General features: G+C 51.9%; 2 protein-coding genes across 3 annotated transcripts in view; one reads left to right on the forward strand and one right to left on the reverse strand.

The window, feature by feature from the left end:
- The window catches only part of RGS3 (regulator of G protein signaling 3), a 78,873-nt gene extending 65,022 nt beyond the window's left edge, over window positions 1-13,851 (reverse strand). The window contains exons 1-4 of the mRNA XM_082775965.1: window positions 13,640-13,851; window positions 9,130-9,279; window positions 2,221-2,271; window positions 626-684 (exon numbers count right to left, since the gene is read on the reverse strand). Coding sequence (XP_082632091.1) covers window positions 626-684; window positions 2,221-2,271; window positions 9,130-9,279; window positions 13,640-13,670 — 291 coding nt within the window. The 5' untranslated portion in view covers window positions 13,671-13,851. The remainder of the gene's footprint in view (window positions 1-625; window positions 685-2,220; window positions 2,272-9,129; window positions 9,280-13,639) is intronic.
- Window positions 13,852-20,067: 6,216 nt separating this feature from the next.
- Window positions 20,068-23,817, forward strand: POLE3 (DNA polymerase epsilon 3, accessory subunit). 2 transcript variants are annotated; one of them, XR_014318841.1, is made up of 5 exons: window positions 20,068-20,288; window positions 20,747-20,832; window positions 21,508-21,626; window positions 21,740-21,981; window positions 22,106-22,244. XR_014318841.1 is itself a non-coding variant. In XM_082775881.1 (4 exons), exons 1-4 carry the CDS (start codon window positions 20,223-20,225, stop codon window positions 22,264-22,266), a joined length of 432 nt encoding a protein of 143 aa, XP_082632007.1. In that variant the 5' UTR covers window positions 20,068-20,222; the 3' UTR covers window positions 22,267-23,817. The 2 variants fall into 2 exon arrangements, 1 of the variants encoding a protein (XP_082632007.1); XM_082775881.1 differs by lacking the exon at window positions 21,740-21,981 and having other exon boundaries at window positions 22,106-23,817.
- Window positions 23,818-23,873: the final 56 nt, after the last annotated feature.

The raw sequence follows: 23,873 nt of genomic DNA on the forward strand, positions 1-23,873 counted from the left end.
CAAAGCAGGCACCCGGCACGCAGCTGGCAGCCCTGCCCCTATGGTGGCAGGAGATGGCACAGCCACTTCTATGGGTGGCTAAGTCTCACAGATCCAACTGAGCCCATGCTAACGGGTGGTTTAGATTACTCTACCCTATGTATGCCAAGCTATTGCACTACAAAACTCCTTAGAGTGCAGGGGAAGGAGAACAGCAGAAAATCAGGGGCAGATGTGAGTGGATCCTGCTGGCTGCTCTCCGACCCACAGCCCCCGCGCAGGGCAGATGCTCCATGCACTGTGTGCCCTGTGGTGGGAGCACCCTCACAGGAGAGCCCAGGGCCATGCAGTGCTGGCTGTGCACTTCTCACTCGGTCACCCAGCACGAGGCTCTTGCACTGAATGGCTAACACCGCCCTTACCATGGTGCACTCTGCTTTCCTTCTCTGCTGTGCCAACAAACCCCATGAGGTTGGGGAGAGGCCAGCCACCTCCTGGCACACAGCGGGTGCTCAGCCAGAGCAGGACAGAGAAGCCCAAGTAGGAAACAGAAGAGAAAGGCAGCCCAGAGCATGCTTGGGAGGAGCCAACCCCAAAACGCCAAGAGAGCACGAAGCACCCTGCACAGAGCCCCAGCAGAACCCACCTTCACATAGGAGTTGCACGGCCGACACTCCTTCCCCAGCAGACCTTTTGCTTCCATGACTGGAAAGGAAACGAGGCAGTCAAGGCCCAAAGCACCAGGGAAGGCATCTCCCTGCACTGCAGCGCTCTGCTCTGCGGGGCTGAACCTGCCCTCACTGCCAGACCCCGCACACCTCCCCACAGCCCAGCCTCGCCAGGCACCCACAGACAGGCAGGCATTGTGCTGTATTTTTTCTTTAACACAGCCGTGCTCTACTGGCATCTGTGGTGAGGATGGCAGCAGATTCAGTTCAGCATCCAGGTGGCAAGTTGTATTTCATTTGCCAGACCTCACACACCTCTGTGCTCCCTGCCCTGGAGCCAAACGCCCCATCAGGTTAAATACCAAGGGCTGCATCCCAAGGCAGCCATGCCAGCAGGGACTCAGCACCATCCTGCTGCCAACAGTGGGGAGCCCTGCCCTTCCCAGGCATGCAGCTGGAGGCAACATCTGAGCTGCAGAGACCTGATAGCCCAGGACAGGCTACCAGGTAAGCTCGCTCCTAATATCCCCAACAAGGCAATAGTGCCTTTGTCAGGGAGAGAGATGTGTTCCTAAGAAACATGGTAATCTGGGCAGAAAGCCCCATGCACAAGGGGAAAGGACTCTGCAAGACCCTCTGGTGCCTTCTGAAGCAGTTTGCAAGATTCCTCCAGGACAGGTTCCACTAGGAGCCTTCTGCTCCAGACAGACCTGCTTTGGGGTTAAGTACATTGGGGTGGAGAATGAAGAAATAGGATGGATCACTCCACCGTCACCCACCTCCTCCTGCACACACTGACTGCCCTGAGCACCCAGTGCATGTGGCAGGATGTCAGGTCCCAGGCCTTGGGCCACACTTCTGCCTCTGCTCGACCATTTCTCAGCTCCAGGCCCCCACTTTGGGGGACGACATCCAAAATAAGACAGTGACTTGCATCGATGTTGAGGCTGCTCAGATGGAGGGATTTGGGGTGAAGCCTGTGCCAGAACTGGGTTGGTGGGAGCCAAAAAACATTTTCCTGCTGTTGTTTCTTTACAAAGAAAGCTTTACAAAGCTTCTCTGCACAGCTGGAAAAGGGCAGCAAGTGGAGAAGAACAGGGGCTGAGCATGGCTCAGCTGGTCCTCATGGCCCCACCAGGCTCAAGCCATCCTCTGCCCCCATTTCATTACAGGCAGGAAGGGGTGAGGCTGCCCATAAGGTGGGCCGTTGCCAATATTTTTGGGCAATGTTTTCGACCAATAAAAAGGACATTTCAGAGGAGACAAAACATTTCAGATTTGCTCTTCCAAATTATTATGTTTTTGTCTTTTAATCTCTTCATACAGAGCAAAATAAAAACTTTATATAATCGGAACACAAAACACACTGTGGTCACCTGGAAATTAAATTTCCACAAATTTTGGTTTGGCCACTAAACCAAAGAACTGCTGTGCTGTGGAGCTGTTCCCAACAAGCACCACGATTCCCCCAGGTCTGAAAGAGCTTGAAGGCAAGGCATGGCAGTGCTGCTCCCATCGCTAGTCCCCCATGGCTCTGGGGCCACCTCCCCATGCACCCTAGGGTGACACTCACCGTGCAGCGCTAGGATCCGGCCCCGCAGCTCGATGGACAGCTTCAGCTGGCCTGGAGGAAGAAGAGGGGAGACAGTGAGGGAGGCAGAGCTCACACCAGAGCTCAGCAGCATGGGGACTTCACAGCCCCAAGGCTTGTGCAGGGCCAAAGCCATCCTGCTCTGCCCTGGACACAAGGCATTTCTCATGGAGCCAGGGGAAAGAGGTGAGAACATCTGCTACCAAAAACTTATGCCTTCAGATGCAAAAACCATTCTAACAAAAACTGAATACCTTTTTCTCAGCACACAGTAAACTGCTAGCATCTGGTACAAGCCCATGGCAGAAAGGAAGGGAGAGCATCAAGGTGAATAGTTGATTTAGCAGAGGGTGAGCTTAGCCTTGCCAATGGATGCCATGTGCTCGAATTCTCCCCCCGCCTGCATTCAACTTCCCCTGTGCCTCTGTCCTGAGCTTCTGTGCGGGCACCAGGCTGTCACCTCCACAGAGGTGACAGTGGGCCAAGCTGCAGATGGCCTGGATGAAGGCCAAGGACAACCAGTGCCTTTGGTGGCAGGAAGATGCCTGCACAGGGTCAGCCAAGGCACTAACCCGGTCTCATGCCTCCGCTGCTGCGGGACCACGCTCCTCACACACCTCCCCCCACTTGCCCTGCTGCACGCCTCACCCGGCTGGTGCAGGGGAAATGGAGAAGCTTTAAAAGCCCTTCAGTGGCTGTCACATCCAGTAACAGCTCATTATCACGGGTACTGTTGAGCAGAGAGGATGTGGTGACAAGGGCCAGCACAACACAGCTCACAGCACAAGCCCAGCCGCCAGGCAGCAAAGCATGGGGAGGGCACCCACCCCGCAGACCTCCCCACGGGGCTGCATTCCCTGGGGATCCCAGCCAGCTGGGGCTGGTAGCAGACAGGTAATCTCCTAACACCAGGAGTCAATGCCTGCTTTAATCTAGGATTAAACAAGAATGGTTTTGGACGTGTTTTGACACTGAATAGTTGTCAGGAGGCCAACAAGGCCAGCAGCTGCCAACCCCAGGCCAAGCAGCACCGCACCGTCCTGCAGCCCAGGGCTTTTGATCAGGGAGGTCGGGTCGGGGAGAGCCTCGAGGAGCTACACGAACACAACGTGACTTTGCAGCAGGACTGGACAGAGATCCCCCTGGCCCCAGTGCCCTGGCTCGGCCGCAAACCCCCGCCAGGTTGTGGGCCCGGTGCCTGTCATCACCGTCAGCAGAGCGGATCAGCCAAGAGACCACAGGCAGGACGGCTCCAGCAGCCTGGGGGTGAGACGTGACCACCACAACACCAAAGCCACGGGCTTGCTTTCCAGGTCCAACACAGTTTCTAAAAAGCTGACCCTGGGCTCTGAGGGTCTGCACCAGGAGCAGAATCGGACTGACTAAAAGACGGAAGTTAGGGAGCAAACCAGGGAGACGGCCCCCATTGGACCATCGGGACCTACCCAACGTGCTAAAACCACCGCAGCTGGGACCGAGTCTGTGGCAGGAGTCACACAGCAGTGCCTGACGCTGTGCAGAGGGGTGGGGAGAGCAAGCAGGGGCCAAATCAGACACCCACCAAGCACCTCTGGCCATGGATGACAAAAAGAAGGAAGTTTTACACTACATTTCTGCAGGGCTTGGAGACCAGAGCAGGGAGGAGATTGTGCTTCCAACCCACCAGCAAGATACAGGGCCAAGTGAGACACATAGCACACAGCGGCCCTCCTCCCTCCTGTGGGACTGCCTCCCTTCTCCCTTGGAGGGGAGCAGCAGGTCGGAGCCCAGGATAAAAATGCAAAGGGGGTTGGCAGGGCTGAGGCCTGGGCAGCCATGCCTGCCCTTGGTGGTAGCAGGCCAAGGGTGCAGATCTTGGTGAGGGCAGAGGGAGAGCACTTCTGAGAGCACTTCTGCCCCCCTGCAGGTGGGGAAATAAACTAGAAGAGAGCTCAAAGTCTGTCAGGGACAGGGACAGCTGAAACCTAACTGCCAAGGCTGGAGGACCCAGGCTGACCTCTGAATCCAGAAAGCATTCTGCAGAGTCACAAGGACCAGACGGGAGGATTGTTTCTTAAGAACAAACCAACAAAGGAGAACCCCAAATACACCTTTGGCTGGCAACAAAGTCACCACCTGCAAGCACAGCATCCATACCTGGAGAACACACTGCTACAGCCTGCTCTGCATGCAGGTGATGGCCCTTCAGCAGAGCTGAGAATAAAATCCAGCTCTTTCACGGCTGTAAACCCAACCTGCAGTTCCTGCTGCCTTTCACAACACCCATGCCAGATCCCTAAGCTCCCGCTTCTTATCTGGAGCTGCAATTTGTGATTTTTGGCACTGCCTGGACCTGTCCGTAGGCAGCTGATTCCCAGCATTGAACAGCCAAGTGGTCACAGCCCCAGTGCCTGGGAGGGCCACGCACGCAACCCCCCCCCCCTCCCCGGCTGAGCAAGAGCTCGGGTCTGCAGGCAGCAGCTCTGCTCTGCCAGCTCACCCCTACACGTCCTTACTCCCATGCACCATCAACTCTGCATCAGCCCTGAAGCCTGCCCACAGCACCCAGACTGGCACAAAGGCTCAGCTGGCGGCGCTTTCTAGGCAAAACACTGCTGGTGTTGGAGCGGGCTCTGAAACCCGAGCAGCTTCTGAAAGGGCTCCAAGGGAGCTGCTGCCCACCACCATACCAGCCTGGGTATAAGGTGCAGATTTTTGGGGTGATGCAGGGTCTGACATCTGTGTAATTGCTCTGGACCAGCCCAAAACTAAACATTCTCAAACACTGCTGGAGAATCAAACAGATGGAAAATCTCTCTGGTGCAACATCTTATTTAGTCCAAAGCAAAATAGCCCAGATACACTTCTTTTTCCTGGCATACAAAACAAACAAACAAACAAACAAAAACACAAAACTAATTTGAAAACATCATTTGCACACATCTAGACATCATTTCAACTTAAAAAAAAAAATTGTAAAAGACGCACTGAAGGAGTGCATTTACTGGGGTGGGGATATCTTATGCGATTGTTTAACCTGAAACAATTAACAGAACTTGTACCTCATTTTTCATGCAATAAAAGAACATTAACAGAAAATTTTCAAATCTCTCTCCAGATCACGTGTGTGTACGTGTTTGAGAGTGCATACCTATGTGTGCATGTGGAAATGTATGCCGGTGTACATGTGCAAGTGAAAGCAAGGCGAGAAAGTAAAGACAGGACACAGACCTCCCCAGGTAGGGTAAATCAGGGCAGTTCTGTCTAATACCAATTTATGACACTGAGGATATTGCCCCAGTTTCATGCCACCTGAGCCACCCCAGCCTTTTAAGACTTTAACTCTTCTGCTATCTCCAAATCTCCAGCACGGTGGGAACCATCTCACTGTTCCTCTATTAGCATTTAACAACCACTGCAGCGCAAAAGCAGAACGCTCTGCCTAACCAAGCATGACAAGGAGTCAGGCCAGTAATGAATAAGCCCTGGGGAGGAGAAAGGAAGCTTTTGTGCTGGGTAATTCGGGGGGAGGAAGCTCCTATGCCCAGCCCTGGCCTGAGAGTGGCTGGGGCTGCTCAGCTCTGGGGGCAGTCCCCAGGGCCATGGAACAAGGGATTGGGTCCAATGGGACCACAGCCTCAGGCATCGCATGTGCTGCTGCTGCTGCTGGTTTTAGCTGTGCAGGGGCAGTGCCTGTGGCCCCTCTATTGCTGGTGACACCAGCACCAAATAGAAGAGAGCAGGGAGAAAATGAGCAGGTTTGCCTTCACCAGAAGTACCAAAAATTGGCCCGCAGTAGGACAGGATGTGGGACTATCAGCAGGAAAGGTCCTCTCCTTCCCATGAGGGGCAGGAAACATTTCTCTCAATGCCTTTGCTACCAAGCATCTCTAAAGCCACAAAGGGCAAATCACATACTCCACGCACATGCCCCAGCCAGCCTGCCTTACCCCAAGGGTGTCACAGCCCACTCATGCAGGGGAAGCACTCCTGGGTTTGCAGCAATTCTGGTGGTTCTATGGGGCCAGGATGGGAGAGCAAAGCTGCTGTTGAAGAAGCCAGTCCAGCCTGAGCTGGTGGAGGGGATTTGCTGCACCAACTTGTGCACTTGGACAGACCGGCCTTGTGGCAGCAGTCACATTTTCTGGGATACAGAGCAGTAACCTTCCTCCAGGACTGGGTAAGCAGAAACACAACCCCTGTCTAGGCAAGCTCTTAGACTGCATTTCCACCACTCACCAAAAGGAAAAGGTCAGAAAAAGATTTTCCCCTGGTTTACCTTTTTCAGTACACCCCGAAGATAAGCCAAGGGAAACAGTTTTAGCAAGGGGGCCCAGCACAGCTCACCCAAGTCGCCTGGATCAATAAGGTTAATATAAATAAAAATAGGTGCAGTGAAAAGCCAGAGGAAGGGGAAAGAGCAGGCAGCTCAGCCCACATCAGGACCCACATGCAGCTCCTGGCTGCACGCCCCATCACAGGGAGCGGGGCTCAGCCAGGCTCGCAGCACCGCTGCTAAGAGGGCACCCAGCATCCGTCCTTCTGGCCCCCAGGAGCTGGGAAAGAGGCAATTCAAGCTGAAGAACAAAGCTGGCACAAGGAGAAGGATAAAGCAGGTAGGAACAAGCAGAGCTGGTAACTGAACAAGTTCCCAACCGTGAGAGAAGTTTGCTGCGCTAAAGGAGGGCACACACTAATGGCATCTGTCTGGAGCAGATTCAGCAGGAGGGAAAATCTCGTCCTTGCTGATCATCTCTGGTGAATGGAAAAATGAGGTTTCTGCTCCTTAAAGTAGTTTTCTGGTTTCCTTGAGGGAAAATGCAGTTGTTGCCTAGGCCAGGACAGATGAGAACCACAGTTCATGTACAGGGTGCTCCTACCCAAAAGGGGGCATTCTCAGCAGGGGAAAGCAGTGTCTGTGCGGGGGCACAAGGCAGAGCACCACAAGGCCTCAGGGCCTGGCACCAGCCCTTTTGAAGTGACCTCAGTGACCCACACAGTGGGGCTGCGCTGGCCCTGCCGTGCCTGGGTGCTGCTGCTTGCAGCACATCTCGCCACACCTGGTCAGCCTGCAAAGGGAGCTGTGGCTGCAAAGACAATGCTTGGGCCCAGCTCAGTTACAGGTGCAAAAGGCACCACAAAACTCACAAGATTGGGCATGGATAAAGTCTTTGGCTCACAAACAAGAGGATTTCAGCTTCCATGCTGTCCTGAGCCGTTTGATGCATAAAAGCCAAAAGGGGAAGGAGCAGCAGCCCTGGCTGCCCAAGGGATGCCCTGCTCCTCTCGCATAATCTTCCCCACGATCCCACGGCCTCTTTCACGTGACTGCCTGCACCGCTCATCTACAAAAACAAGCAGAAGCTCTGAAAGAAAACTTCTGCTTTAGAAGGTGGTGTAGGGCAACCAAATTCCTTCTCAGACAAGCTGCCACACACCACAAGCAAAGGCCGTGACACCTGCTGCCGCGGTCACCCGCTCAGGGTGGCTGTACAGGGCTCACGGGCTTCTTCAAGCCCACGCAGCAGCACCGGGACGGCCACAGAAACATCCACACATAGCAAGGAAGGAAACAGGGGCTCTGTGATGGCTCTGGCCGGCCCCACATAGCAATCACAGCTTAGCAAAGCCGACCCGGGTATTCAGCACCTGCTCGGCGGCTGCAGCCTGGCTTCAGGGCACTGCCTGCCGTGCCTGCTTGATCGAGCCACGCATTATTGCAGCTCAGCGAGGCAGAAGTGAGCGGGCTGCTCAGCGTTAACGCCTTCGGGGAGCAGCGCCTGCCATTCCTACAGCCACAGGGGCTTTGGCCATGGGCTGCTGCGGCTCCCCGTGCCATGTCACCCAGGGTCACAGCCACAGCCCCCCAGCATCGCGTGCACTCCTGGCACCACGAGCACCCCGGGGGCTCCCCGCTTACCAAAGGTGCTGAGGTAGAAGGAAGCTCCCAGCGGTTCAGCCCGGCGGGTGCAGAGCGAGACCCTGCGGACATTGCCGGGCTCCATGGCAGGACACCTCTAATTAGCCAGCGGTTGGAGCCCCCCCGCCTCGCCTGGGAAAGCCGTGCGACCGTTTCAGCCAGGAGGGCCAGGCAGGCGTGCAGCCGGGTTTCCAAAGGACGCGGTCCAACCGCCGGGCGTTTGAGCGGCGCGGTTCCCATTGGCCCCGCGGATTTGAATGGAGACCGCACCTGGGTGAGCAAACAGGCCCCGGCCCCAGCGCTGGGCTGCGGGCAGCCTCTGCCCTCCCCGGCCAGCCACGGCCAACGCGCCGAGAACAAACTGCTGGGAAAAGGGAAAACCTTGCAGTGTTTCTTCTCCCACTCGCCGTGCTGGGCTGTAATTCTGCTGGTTGCTATCGTGCTGGCGAGCATGAGCTCAGGACAGCGGCATGCACAGCTCCCCGGGGAAATTTCTGCAGGCAAGGAAGGGGTGCAGGAGGATTCACCTCTGGGGGGTTAACCAGGGAGGGAAGGGGCAGCAGGGCAGGGGTTATGTGCGTGGCTCTCATGTCACAGGGAAAGAGGCACACAGCCCTGCAGGGGACAGGTCTGCAGACCCCAGAGCAGCCCTTCCCAGCCCCTGCGGGCTGGCAATGCACCCACCAGTTGCAGGCACTGTGCCACAGCTTACTGGGAGGCACCCAGAGGTGGGCACAAGCTCTGCAGTGTGCGGAGAAAAGGTGGAGGTGGTTTCTCTGAGCAAAACCTCTCCCTGGTGCCTGGGCTGGCCCAGAGCTCTCTGCTTCCCATCCACAGCTCCACGCAGCCCTGCTCCCACAGTGCAGGACCCACAGTGGGGGGCAATCTCCAGCAGTCCAGACACCATCTCCTGCACTGTCCAGGACACTGGACACACGCACCCTGCCCTCCTCCCCATGCTCCCAGCCAGCACTCACACCCCCATCACTTACCTTTCCCTTTCACCCGTGCGTGGCTGATCTTCCTTCTGCCCCTTGACAGCCCCCTCTGCCTCCGTGGGGAGGATGGTGCAGCCCCACGTCGCCCCTCCAGCAGTGCTGCCACGTGCTCTGGCCCCAGCATCCAGGGGCTCTGCCCTGTCCCTGCCAGAGAAAAGAGGAGATGGGAACAGGTAGGGCCAGGACACGGAGCAGGGACACAGGGGACATCAGAGCTCTACGGTACCCCTTGTGTTAGCAGCCACAAGGGTGTGCCCGCCTTGCCCCCAGCCTTCTCCAGGACACCACGCTGCCAGGTCAGTGCCGAGCTTCCCCTGGCCAGCTCCTGCCCTGGCAGCGCTGCCCCTCTCCCACACCATCACCCCCTGCCCAGGAAGGATGGAGAGGAGAGACAGCGATATGCCACAGCCAGTGCTGCACCAGAGCAGAGCTCCGTGCTCAGAGGGAATCGTGCACATCTCAGCTGCAGCCTCAGCCATCACCATGCCATGCACCAAGTGGTCATTTGACACATTTGGTCAACGCCAAAGCCTCTTTGGCCAATTTGGTCAATTGTTACCTTCAATTGTATTTAAAACAGGCTACTGGCCCCATCAGGCTTTATTAGCCCACGGGCAACTCTCCAGGATGCTAGAGATGCTGCCACAACACCGCTTGGTGTTCAGGACAGCTTTACAAGGTGCCAGCTTGGACCCAGCACCCAGCCCACAACCTGCTGAAGAGCTCAGGCTCCAAGCAGCAGGGAGGCATTGAGGGATTTGCTTGTGGCCAGCACCCTGCAGATGGCACAGCAGCCCCAGCCTGCCCCTCCTTGGTCACAGCCATCACACCACCAAAGGGCAAAGACCCAGAAATGGGAGACTTGACAGTGAGGTACCTCCCAAACGCAGCTCACAGCAGAGGAACCACCACAAGCCCAGTTTAACTACTCGAAGTCACAAATATCCACCTATGTGTCTCCCACAGATTTGAGCAGCACGGGATTAGTGCAGCACAACCATCTTACACTGCCCTTACGCAGAGGCAATGCTAACGTCCCATGGGATGTCCTGAGCTGCAGAGGCACAGGTTAATTCCCCCACCAGGGCAAGGGGGCACGGCAGCACCCCTTGTCTCATGATGGAGCCATGCCCCCCTACACCATCCATAAAAGAAGAAGATCCTGATCTGTGATCTCAATACAAAATCGAAATCCCACTGGAGCCAGGGTGTGCTGCTCAGCCCCCTGACATGGCCTGGCTGGGACAGCGGCTCTCCAAAACTCACTGGATTTCCCACTAAGGAAATCAGCCAATTTACTGACCGCACAAAACCCCTCCCTGCGGACCCGAGGCAGGCAGCCAAGGAGCAGCATCGCGGGGAGCCACACAGCTCCGCTGGCACCCTGCAAGCAGGCGGAGCCGCTGGGAGCAGCGAGCACAGCAGGACACACAGCGCCTAGTGCACAGCACGATGCCTTCTGGGCCCCCAGACGCCCCCAGCTGCATCTTCACAGATGTGCCCTCGGCACAACATCCTGGCATGGGGAAGTAGTCGAATTGGAAAGGCTGCTTGCTTGCTAGGAAAGCTTTCCCCTCAAAGTTTGGCATTCTCTGGCAGGGGTTCTGGGCAGGTCCAGCTGGATTTACACCAGTAAAACTGTCTGAAACTGCAGGAAAAGCAACAGAAGGAACAGAGTGAGCAAAGGAGGAAAGAAGGGAGGGATGCTCTCTGGACAGCCCAATTTATCATTGCCGACAGACACCTATTGTACCACTGCCATAAATCACAGCCCCTTTGGGCATCAGGAGGAGACAGATAACTGCCCGGAGTCTCCAAAGGCCTCAGACAAAGCTCGGCCCCGTTTGGGCTGCCTGCCCCCCGCAGCGCTCAGCACAAACCTTGGCAATATACTTGGCAATCTACAGGCCTTGAGAAGGCGCCTGGCCGAGCAGCCAGTTAACACCACCCACTGCTTTACTGGCCTCCTAAACTATTTAGAGCCTGCAAGGTCCTGGACTTTCTGCAGGCAGCTCCCATGCAGAGCTCCTGCCCCACAGCAGGAGGGGGCCAGGTGCCTCCTTATCCCTTCTGCACGCAGCAGCATGAGCCACGGGCTGCGTGGGAGCCACTGACCTGCTCAGGGATCCACATCCATCCCCTCTGACAGAGGAAGAGGCACCAGGCACCATCCACAGATCTGCTGGCATGGCACAGCATGGCACGGCACACCACGGCACCTGAGCAGCCCTCCTGCTGCCCAGCCTCGCTACAGCAATGCCTGGGAGCCCAGCAGGCTCCAGATCTGTCCCCTCCACAGGGACCCAGATATTAGAGTAGGATGAAGAGGAGGACCCTAAACATGTGTTTTCTTCTTTAGTTGCTGCCCTACTTAAAATGCAGAGGGTGCACAAGTGGCAGAGGTTATTTCAGCAAGCAGAAACCCCGTGGGACAGGCGGAGCCACAGCACCAGGAGCTCCCACATCCTCCATGGTTTCTCTGCAGCTCCCACACACCTGTCCTGTCCCACGACACTGCAGGATGTGAGCACAGGGGAAAGCCAGATCCCTGTTTCCCAGTGAGGCTGATGCTGTCAGACATAAGTGAGGGGAGCAGGAGGTGCAGCCCGGTGACACTGGTCCAGACCATGCAGCCTGGGCCACCAACTTAACTCCTTTGGCCACCTGGAGGCCCCACAGCTCCCTGTGATACCTGCAGCCTCTGGAGCTCCCCAGTCCTTCAGGACCCTGTGACCTGGGGACACATGGTGGAGCTGGCACTGTTGGCTCCTGCCTCTCCTACAGGCACCCGAAGCACCGACCTCGGACCTGGGCCAGGTCTGGTGAAGCACGGTGGATGCAGGTGGAGAAAGGCCTGACCCAGCTCTTGGAGCTCAGCGATAAAAGCATCTCTGCCCTAACAAGTACCTGGATTCCCACATCTGGCATGGCTGCTTTGCGTGGGCAGGGATTAAAACAGACAATCTGGGGGGATGAACCCCTTCAGTCCTCACAGGCACTATGTGGGAAAGGAGCCAAGTCAGATGTCTCGACGTTACGGAGCATTACAGGAGCTCTCCCTTCCTCCCCACAGGGAGGGTCTGGGGACTCCTCATCATCCCAGCCCCAGGGGGTGCAGACAGACCTCGCGACGGCTCAAAGCCCCTTTCTTACAGCTCTAACAGCAAGGTTGCAGATGGAGGTCCCCAGAAGACAGCCTCCTAATTGCATTGGGTCACAGTCAGAGCTGCTGTCAACCCTGGGACAGGAGGGTTGAAGAAGGACCCTGCCACCACCCCCAGCATCCATCCCTCACCGCATCCCCCCGAAGCCTTGTTGATGCTGGGGCACCACACACCAGTTCATAGGTAAATGGTGTCAAGGCTCTGTCCTGGGCAATCAGGAACCAGCAGGCAGGTGGGACGGGCACTGCTCAGGGATACAGAGCGATTTCTAAGGGAAACAGGCACTTCAGAACATGTCTCCCTTCACGCTTATCAAAAACTCTTCCCCTCGTTTTGTTCAACTGAACCCATTTGCTGACATCCCTGGTGATCTCCATCTGCCAACCATCCAAATTAAGAATTTATCCCAACAAATGCACTAGTCCTTTGAAGAAAAAAAATAAATTAAAGACACACCTGGGATTGCATGTTTCGCTATCAGTGACCAGCACAACACACCTCAACCCACAGAACACACAACACCAAGCAGTCCCAGTGGGGAAACAAGCAAGGGATTCATTCCACAGCCCCAGCAACCTCCCTGAATCTCTGTTAACAGAAGCAAAGTGTGCATTAGCCCCAGCTTCATCCTGTCCTTGCCTACTTCACATCCCCACGGCAGCACTAAGACCACAGTTTGCTTTGCTCCTCTCCAGCACCGCCAAGCCTGCAGCAATCCCTGGCACATGGCCATACGCAGCTGGAGGTGTCTCACGGGGCCATCCTGTCTCCTAGGAGCTCCCCAGGCTCACACAAAGTCTCCCCTCTCCCTGTATTTATTGCATAATGCTGTTAAAAGGCCAAAGGAAAGACAAACAGGACAGTAAAAAATAAATGCAGTTTCTCTACAGCAGCCTGTCTCACAGATTTGGGTAAAAGAATCCCATTACAGAGATTTTTTTCCCATCCAAACAAAATAACAGAAGAGGTGAAGAGTCCCTGTGGGACTCTGAGGGTTCAAAGCCATAGGGGCCCCACAAATCCAAAGGGATTGGGGTTCATCAGCTGCAAAAGTCAGTCCTAATTCTCAAACCCAGCAGGCTCAAGCCCGCTCCATCCTGCAGCACAAGGCACTAACAGAAAGCCCCACAGTCTGCCGCTGGCAAACGCAGTCCCACAGGGAGCTGGGCATCTCCGACACCCCACCAAGGGCCTGTAGGAGATACAGTCCCTCATCTCCTCCAAACACCAGGATCTGGTTCGGTGGTGATAACCAGGCACCTGCACAGACACAATGCACACTTCACACAGCGGGCAGAGCAGCACTGCGCACTCAGCAGAGGAACCTCCCGAGCACTCACTTGCCAGCAGTGGCGCTCCCAGCTGCTCCATCGCTCCCACGCAGGATGGACCCTCGCTCCAGCAACGTCCACGCACCAGCACTCGGTGCTCACACTCTGATTTAGCTGCCACAAGCCTTTGACCTTGGCACTGCTGAAAAGGAGGGGGAAAAAACAGCGTAGAAATGTCCAAAGGGAGAAGAACTTGTGACTTAGAAGTCACAAATTAAGTTGTATGCCAGGAAGAGACAGCAGAGACGTGCCCCGCTCTTTGCAGGCTCCCAACAGCGAGTTACTGACTCTTTCTAACTTCCCTCTTAACATTCAAACCCCTGGAGACTGACCTTAACCTGCATTTCTATTACAGTCCCCAGCAAACTGCACATTCAGCTGGTTGGCTTGGGAGTTAATGACTTTCTTTTAAAATTTAACACAGTTCTCCATCACAAACTTCAGTTTGTCGGCACTGGGATCTGCCTTTGGCTGGATATTCAAATCCAAACATGCTCAGACAGTTATGCCAGGCAAAACGGTGCCACACGCACACAGAAAACTTACAAGGTTAAATCTGGCTTTGAAACTACACAAACTAAATCAGGCTGGGAAAATTACCTGCCTTCCCAGACAACAAGAGGGTTTTTAGGAACAGAAAGGCTATTTCTGGGTAATCCTGCTGGGGTTGCCAAAGTCTGCCATACCGGGCAGACACAAAACTTCAGCACTTTCCCAGCAGTGGAACTGCAGCAACCCTCTCTTCTCTGGGGTCTGCAGCACACTTCAAGTCCAGGGCGTAGCAGGGGTTCCCTGACACCATCTCTGCAGCAAGCACAGCAGTCTTTCCCTGAAAAATGCCAGTGAGGAACCAGTAGAGCCACAGACTGGCTGATTTTCCAATCTGGGACCAAGAGACAGGTTTCCCCTGCTGCAAGGGTATCTTTAGAAACTCCTCACTCACTCTGCTCATGTCCTGGAGCCTGCGTGTCCCACCGGAGTCCAAATCTGTGAGCCAGCCGCAGCACCAGCACCGCATTCCCACATGGTCCTTGCTGCTGCATTTGCCAAACTGCTGCCCTGTCTGCTCACACTGTAGGCAGGATGCACTCGAGGCTCCATGCTTCTACAAAACTGCACCTCCCAGCAGAATGCAAACATCGTGCTAGGGATTAAACTTAATGCTCAAAGCTAGCATACAGCTACAGCATGAGATGCTTCTACAGGTGTGTTTTTCTGAGCCAATTCTGAGCCTGCAGTGTTGCTGTGGATTACTGGATTTGGACAAATGCTAAGTACTAAGTTGTTGCTTATTCAGTTTAATGCAGTAAAAATGATATGATTGACCTGTCTTTAAAATATTTCTCATAAAAGATAAGTTTTAATCTAGTAAAAGTTCCTTGAGAATTGTGGTTTTTCCTTAGTGTGGTCACATGGACCAAAGCAACTAAGTTATTGTCAAATCAAGAAGCTATTGTCCATCTCCTGAGCTGAACTGTGTGCAGAGCCCGACGCTGTGCTCACATTCAGTGGCTGAGCTCCTCTGCCAGCGGCTGGGCACCGGGCACCTGGGCTCTGCTTCCTGCTGCTTCACCCAGGGCCTGGCACTACCCAACCCCTCAGTGAGCCAGCTTAGCTCGCTAATACAGCAGAAAATGACCTCTTCGTGGCCTGGAAACTAAACCCTAAGAATGAAGGTGTGAAGTACTGCCAGGCAGGTCCAACAGCTTACTGTCACCAAAAACCATCCCATTTGGGTGGTGGCATACCATTAGTTCAGCCTTAACATGGCCACCTTAAGCAACCTCTGTAGATTCATTTGCCTTCTGGATCAATTAGCAGAGCATAGCCTCATTATTACATACCTCGCTTCATGACAGCTCTGTTCTCTGTAGTCAGCAAGGGGCTCTTCCTTCCCCGAAGCTGAAAACATTCACTTTTCCAATGCTATTAAAGAGCATGAGGTTCATCTGTCTAGGTGAGATAATGTCTGACCCTGCTGCAGAGTTCAGGCCTGGAAAAATAGGTCTTTCTGAGCTGCAGTACAAACAGAAGCAAGATTCATGGCGAAACAAATGCAAGCAAACAGTATGAAAGGCAAATCAGAGGTTACCCTACAGGTTTCCTCTTCAAAAGGAAAGTGAATTAACTTTCCAAAGTGAATTAACAAAGTTACCATTAATGTAATAATTGGTACATGCAGCTGAAAATAGCTCCTTAACTTGTACACATAATTTGTCCAAATATCTTTCTTCGGTCAGATAAGAACATCTATTCAATCAGCAGAATTTCAGGCTGGTCATTTTTCAAAGTCAAAACCACTGAATTGGCTTATGGTAAAAGAGGATCCCAGAATGATATCTCAGGGCTGAAAGAACTGGATTTGAGAACCTTAAACAGAGGTGATCTACCCTTAAGAGACCTGGGGTTGGAAGAGAAGCGTGCAAGTGGCACCTGCGTGCTAGCACACTGCACTGGGAACTGGACTCCTGTGCGGTGGCTGTTTTTTCTGTAGGAAATGGAGAAAAATGAATGATTCCAGACATTGGAATCAAATTTCAGGACTGTTATACTTGACAATTTGGAAGATATAAAAAATAAAGTAATAATGATAAACTTATTTGCCTTCAAAAACAAAAACAAAACAAACAAACAAAACAAAAAAAAGAGCAGCCAGGGTCAGTCTCTAAGATAAGACAAATTTAAACTAGAAGCTAGTAAAAACAAACGCTTGTAACAATATCCCATTAGCCCATACCACTGAAGTCACTCAGATCTGAGCTCTGTGCCTTCCTTCAGCTTTGTGAGCGTTTGGTGTCCTCTTTGTTACAAGCACTGATAGAGGCAGTAGGACATGGGCTCAGCTCTGGCCTTGAGCACTTCACAGTCCCCTCTGAGTTGTGTCCAATGACAACTTGCTTGGAATAGCAGCCTTGGGTTTGTGTCATTGAGGGGGAAGGGGTGTGAATTGGTTCACAAGCCTACAGGGGTAGGAATACACTTGATAATTTTCAAGCTTAGGGACTAACAGAGCCTTACTTACACCGATCTTGCAGCCTGAGAGCAACCCTGGCAGAACCAGCGGGGCTGTGCTCAGCGCACAGAGCGAAGGTTGCATGGATTGGAGCTTCAGCGGGTATGTGAACCACTTTACAGCATATTTCCTCCCCAGTTTTGAGGAGGGGAAAAGGTTAAACTAGATGTAATTTGAGTCAGTGACAGCCTCAATATTACAGGACCTGCATTTCTTGCATCACATCTATCATAGCAGGGCTTCAACAATAATGGAAAGGATGTATTTGTTCCACAGTAACTACTCCACATGAGAATAACCTGTACTTTTTTTATAATAATTTATTTGGTCATGATGATACTGAAGTATCATTTTCACAGAAGTTAAGCAAGATTCAAAAAAATCTATACTAATGGTGTGTTCCTTACAGTACAGAAGGTACTCAGTAAGCTGTGTCCACTGCAGCAGAAACATAGATGTAATATTTCTGTGAAATTCTGAGAAAAACAATCAGGCTACCACCACCCAACGTTAGTATTTTCTTCTGAGCTTTTTAGAAGAGAGGGTGCAGCAGAGATGGAAAGAGCTCTGTGACATTTGAAACATCTGCTCTATCTCCTTTAAGACTGGCTCAGGGATATGTTCACAAGTTCTGGTGATAGAAATTAATCTGAGAAAAGTAAAGCAAATGTAAGATGAGCACTGAGGACCCTATGGTTAAAGACTGTGGAGTGTACTGCCACAGCAGCTCCGTTGGTGTACTGACCCCATTTATACAGCAGCCAGCATTTCCAGCTAAGCAAACAGGAATTCACCTGATAGCAACTGTAATTTTTCTTTATGCAGACCACACTCCTAGGGCCTATGTGATAAAAATGCAAGAAATTGCGATCTCCCACCCCATGGTGTTTTCTGAGCCGTGCAGGAGACCTGCAGACCCTCAGCCCTCCCAAGAGCATGAAGGTTACTACAACCACAACAGCCGGGCTCCTGCGCACAGTGCTACCTTGAGAAATTATAGAAGGCAAGCACAGCAATTCCTTCTTCTCGACTATCTGTCAGTGGTGATCCAATTCTTGAGGACAGCCAGAAGAAAACCCTTTAAGGACAGAACCACAAGATTTGTCTAATACTGATGAATCACTTGGTTAAATGGGAGATCACACCTACAGGCAATCACTGGAACAGTGGTGATCAATGAGTTCGTAAAGCAAGTTCCTGGTAGTCTGATATACAAACCTCATTTACAAAGACCTAACCAAAGCAAGTTGCTGAGGTTCTCACATAGAATTATATCATTAATGCATGAGGTTTTATGTATATAAATGAGGAAAAAAAAATCATGTTGAAAATTGAGAACCTAAACTTCAATAGGCATTGAAACCACCTGCCAAGCAAAGCAATAAATGATCTTCTCCTTGAAGTCAGGAGTCAAGTTTACCTCACCAAAGAGATTCTTTATTTGAACAAGATATTGAGATAAATTCTGGTGAAGACACCTGCTATATAGGTCAGACTGGGCAACCTAATGATCACTTCCATCTTAAAAATTAAACTAAAATAATGTGTGAGAAGTGTTCAACTCAACCAACTATCTCATGTAAAAAAAACAAGAACTGCCTTCACTTCATGAGGATTCCAAGCTAATTTTTCCAGGAATAAGAAAGCTCTTTTCCTTCCTTCAGTGAAATTAAAAATTTAACCATAACTTTATTTTCACTTTAAGGCTGTAAAACCTGAATCAGTTTCCTAAACAGATCTAAGCACATTCCTCTCCAATTCTCTTTAGTGTATCCCAGCACTGCGGATATTTTCAAGTAACCATGCCACAAATAGCTTCATCCCACGAGCTCACATCTGCAGGCATCATCTTTGCAACTACCCCCGTAGGGAGAACAGGAAGATGGTATTATCAGTGTCAACAGTCTGCAGAACAGAAAATTTGTGCAAAATAATTTAGCAGGAAATATAAATGAATAAGTAAATAAATAGAATATATACAGTGTAAAATAAAGTTAACAGCACAAAACTGCAGAGAATCAGTGTGGGTTCTCCTCAGGTATATGCATCCTAGGCCATCACAGGCTGACAAGCTGGCATCACATCCCACAGCTCCAGAGCTTTTATACTCAAATACCTCTTCTGGTCTCATCATGTATAAAACATATAAACCACGACTTGCAGTATTAAGTTTCATTTACAGCTTACAGTGAGGCACACACACTCTTTTTTTTAGTGACCATTGCATCCAAGAAAGAGGGTCCATCATAACCAGCCTTGCTGAGAGTGGAGGAGCCTTGGGCTGTGCCCCTGGCTTTGGGCCAGCATCATCTCCGTTTTAACTCCAGCCTGGCCCCTCCGCCACACAATAACACAACTCTGCCTTGCTTTGTTCTTAAATTAGGCATATAGGAAACAACCTCGCCCTCTGGCAAAACAGAAAACAAACCAAGCTTCTGATGACTCTTCTAACAACAGCAAGTCGACAGCCTGTCCAAGGCCGGCACTAGCCCCGTCTGTTACAGTTACAAACGGAGCGGTTCAATCAGTTGTTATTTCATTAAAAAGTAATGTACCACCTGCTGCAGCATCTCACCTCTGAGAGCCACAAAGTAACCGTAGAGTTAACAGCAGAACAAAGCGTGCTGGAAATGAGACTCGAGAGACGTGACTTGAATGTACAGCGATAGCCTTTTATTAATTCAATCACTATAAGTGGAAAAGCAATCAAGCTGTCACGCACACAAGCCTTCCTTCGGGTCTGACCTCTGTGTGCTCCGAATGCCAGGCCCTGTCCCCAGCGTGCTATTACATGTAACGCAAGCTATAACCTTTACCTATAAACTTGTCTCACGAACGCCCATAAACCATCCCCAGCACGATACTGCCCCTGCCACAGGAACGTGTGGGCTTTCTGGGGAAAAAGGGCTGCACCGCCAGTTACTGCTCCCAACTCCAAGCAGCGCCCCAAAACAGCACGGTGCTACCACTGACCTACTGCCCCCTCTCACTGTGAGTTCATTTAAGGTTGGATATTAGGAAGAACTTCTTTACTGAAAGGGTTGTGAGGCATTGGAACAGGCTGCCCAGGGAAGTGGTGGAGTCACCATCCCTGCAAGTCTTTAAAAGACGTTTAGATGTAGAGCTTAGGGATATGGTTTAGTGGGGACTGTTAGTGTTAAGTCAGAGGTTGGACTGGGTGATCTTGAGGTCTCTTCCAACCTAGAAATTCTGTGATTCTGTGATTCTGTAATCACCTCATAAGGTTATCAAAAGAGAGAAAAACTCGTGAAATTAACGGAATGGAAGCTGAGGCCAGGCCCCTCACGGCCCCCTCAGTTCCCTCCCGCCCCTCCCCTCCGGCGCCTCCTCGTCGCCAGGCAACGGCGGGCGCGGGGCAGGACGGGACGAGAAGGGCGGGGCGCGGGGCACGCCGGGACGGGGCGGAGGTGAGCGGCAGCGCGGGGCTGGGGCCGGGAGCGGGACCGGGAGCGGGACCAGGCCGGGCTGGGGTCGGCTCGGCCCGGCCCGTGCCGCGCCCCCCGCCCCGCCCCGCTCCCCGCCCCGTGACGCCGTCCTTGCCTTGCAGGGGGTCCCAGGATGGCGGAGAGACCGGAGGACCTGAACCTGCCCAACGCCGTCATCACGCGCATCATCAAGGAGGCGGTGGGTGCCCAGCGGGGCTGCGGGCGGGCGGACAGACAGACACGGACACGGACAGACGGACACACACACACACAGACGGACACAGCCCCCCCGGGGCTCCCTGTCCCGCGGGTTCGCCGCCCAAAACCCCCGGGGGGCTCCGGCCCTGCTCAGCGCCGCGTTGGGTTTGGGGCCGTCAGGCGTCAGCGAGCAGCTCGGGGCCTTGCGGGGCATCGGCAGCGTGGCGGTCGCCGGGTGAGGCGGTGTCATTGCCTCCTCCTAGCTTGTGCTTGAGAGAAAACAATCCAATTGCTGGTGGCCATCAGCTGGCACCAAAGCTCCTGCGGTAGTGTCTGAGATCAGCGTAGAGTTTCCAGTCCTGCTCAGCCCTCTGAATGCTGTCAGAGAACCCAACACGTGCGTTAGGCAAGTTAAGTCGCTTACAGCAGCTGCTGATAAAACTTGAATTTGCTTTCTAGCTTCCTGATGGGGTGAACATTTCCAAAGAAGCTCGGAGCGCAATATCTCGAGCAGCAAGTGTGTTCGTGCTCTATGCAACGTCGTGGTAAGAATTTGCCACCTCACATAACGGGAGCAGTTGATTTGTAACTCACCTGTGTGCTGGCTGTCCTGGAGATCTGTTTCAGTGTGCGTGCTGGTATTGTCTGACTAAATAAAATAATCTTTAGCATAACCCACGCCACCAGATTGCCACAGTTTGGTTTGGATTGCCTTTTACAACTTGATGAAGGCAAGAACCCTTGGCTGACTTTCCAAGCTCACCGTATGACTGCATTTGGGCAGATGTGAGCCAGCAGAGTCAGCCTTGGAGCGGGCCACATGGATACAGCAACGTCTTTGGGGGGTGGGGAGCATGGGGGTGGGTGCTTGCCAAGAATATGCTCTGCCAGCAGTTGCTTTTCTGGTGTTGAGTACTCTCATGGCTTTATGGAATTACCACCTTGTAGCCCATGTTCAGACTTTCTACTTCTTTCCGCCTGGCTATTCATAGAAAATGTTCATGCAAGCAGAAAACTTAAAGTTGTGGGAAACCAATGCAACTAGGTGAAAACACTAACAGCCAGTGTAAGCATGAGAGCATGTTAAACTATTATAGTAAGTGATTTAAGAGCCCTGAATATTTAGGAGATTTTCTTTCTTGAAGTTATGACTTTAATAAACAAGAATAAATTGATGACACTTATCAATTATCCGTCTTCTCTTTCTTGTTTTTGCCTAGTGCAAATAACTTTGCCATGAAGGGGAAGAGAAAAACCCTGAATGCTGGCGATGTTCTCTCTGCCATGGAGGAAATGGAGTTTCAGCGATTTGTAGCCCCTCTGAAAGAATCCCTGGAAGGTATCGTCCTCAGCTCATGTCGAGGGAAATGAAGTAGCAGCAAGTCCTATTTTTCTTGAACATTGGACAAGCAACACTTACTTGCCTGTCTTGTTTCTCTTTTCTTTGCCCAGCATCCTACACTGCAGGTTGCCTGGGGATTAATAATGTGCACCTTAGCAGAACTGGGATAACATTATTTCACAACTGATGAGGATTGAGAAAGTCTCATCTGGTATCAATCCCCTATTATGTTATCTAAGGAAAGTCTTAGGTGCTGCCTGTAAATGTGAACTCCTGCGACCTTTTCAGCATTTTTCTGCTGAAACTTAACCTGATTTCCTATGGAGCTGGTCAGCACAGCTCAAATAATAGGGTGAGTTGCTGCTCTGAGTTCACTGCTCCTGCTATAAGCCTGGAGAGCCAGTGGACATTGGACTTCAGCTACTGTAATGTTCATGCAGTGGCTGGCTTGCAGTTTTTCACTGTTTTCTTTTTAGTTTACAGACGTGAACAGAAAGGAAAGAAAGAAGCAAGAAAAGATAAAGACAAAAAGACAGACTCAGAGGAACAAGATAAGAGCCGAGAGGAAGAGAATGATGATGATGATGAAAGGATGGAGGAAGAAGAACAAAACGAGGAGGAGGAGGTGGACAACTGAGCTTGCTGACGAGACATGCAGGGGTTGGGTTTTTGTAGGGATATAAATGCTGTAAAGAAATCTTGCTGTGTCCCCTCTTGTTTCCAGTGGAGCATTGTACTGTTCTTTTGAGGTCCATCTCTGTTTGACTTTAGCCAAATCCTTTATATACAAGCTAAAACATTTCTAGTGGGTGGACCACCTCATCCCTGTGCGCAGGGGACTTGGCAGCCTCCCAAGGTTCTGAGCTGGCAGTAAAGCTGGGTTGGCTCTGAAATAGAATGGAAAAAAAATAGAAGCTGGCCAGGAGAACCTGAGAGAACTGTTGAATAAGTTCCTTAAACCAAGTCAGAGGCTGAATCTTTGTTAACCCCTTGGGGTTTAAAGACTACGCAATGATGTTAAGAGCCTTAGAAGCTGACCATTTAAGCTTTTTATCTATGTAACATTTTTTTTTCCTTTGGTTTCCTGCATTCTGTCTGTGCCTTCTATTTTTTGCTCTTTGGCAGTGATGCTGTGTCTTTCAGCCTTACCAGCAGTGTGCAGCAATGCAGCACAACTGTACAAGGGCCAGCAAACTGAACTGGTTTTCTCCCTAAACGAATCTAAATCAAAAAACCTCACTGTGTACAATGCAAACTAAATACCGAAAGTGCTTGTTTTGTGTCTTTAAAGCCCTTGGAGATGAAGAGTTTTTTTTTTAATGAAAAATATGAAGCAAAACTAACTGGAAAAATGTGTATGAGGAATAGTAAAAAGAAGGCTGGCTCACGTGGGATGTTTGCAGGGCAGCAGTGGATCTGGTGGTCTCACCTCCCTCTTCTGCAGAGCTGCAGTTTCTGCAGGCAGGTTGGTGGCTTTTCTGCATGTCTAAATGTAGTGTTAGAATAGCAGTGTTTTTTTGTTGTTGTTTTTTTTTTCCTCCTGAATTGGAGTGGACTAATTACTTCCGAAGACATTCAGGGTGTGCAGCCTGCCTCCAGGAGTGCAGTGAGGGCAGTGCAGTCCTACATAGGAAGGCCAGCCTCAAGTCTGCGAATTTTTTACATGTACCCATCAAGAAAATGGGACCAAACCAGCAGAATTACCTGTTAGAATAAGCTTCTTTTGGACGCAGTGCTTTATTCTTTGACTGATCTTTTTTCAAGACTAATAAACCTAATCTTTCAGCGAAGCTAGCGAAGGAAATGAAGAACATTTTAGGTACATTTAAGTAAACCCCCGGTTTTGCTGATGTGCAGCTTAAACACGAGCACGTGGGAGGAGCAGCACCTCCTGTGTTTTGTGAAGCTGACACAGAGCACCCCTGAGAGCTGCCCAGCCCTGCCAGTTGTATGGCACAGTGACAACGTGCAGAGACCCAGCTCCTGGAGGGAGCTCAATCACCAGCGATCTGCTGTCTGGTTTCCACTTGGCGCTCAGTCAGTAACAGCACAGGCTGCACTGACGGCGCCTTCCCCATCTGAACAACCCACAAGTGGTGCTTCCAGCTTTTTTTTTAATCTTCCCGTACCAATGTGGGACGCGCGCTCTGGCGGGACCAATACTTGAATAAAAGCCGGACTCTTTGCAGCCGCCGCCTCCTTCATTTCCACAGGGCGGAGGGCAGGGGCTGGGGGGGGGAGGTT

Source organism: Aythya marila, assembly GCF_965140915.1.
Source record: "Aythya marila genome assembly, chromosome: 19".
Taxonomy (NCBI): Eukaryota; Metazoa; Chordata; class Aves; order Anseriformes; family Anatidae; genus Aythya; species Aythya marila.

Excerpts from the sequence above, each read along its gene's own strand:
- POLE3 (XM_082775881.1), top strand. The coding sequence starts at position 20,223 with ATGGCGGAGAGACCGGAGGACCTGAACCTGCCCAACGCCGTCATCACG. Across the intron at positions 20,289-20,746 it reads CGCGCATCATCAAGGAGGCG|CTTCCTGATGGGGTGAACAT; the intron begins GTGGGTGCCCAG and ends TTTGCTTTCTAG. Across the intron at positions 21,627-22,105 it reads TCTGAAAGAATCCCTGGAAG|TTTACAGACGTGAACAGAAA; the intron begins GTATCGTCCTCA and ends TTTTCTTTTTAG.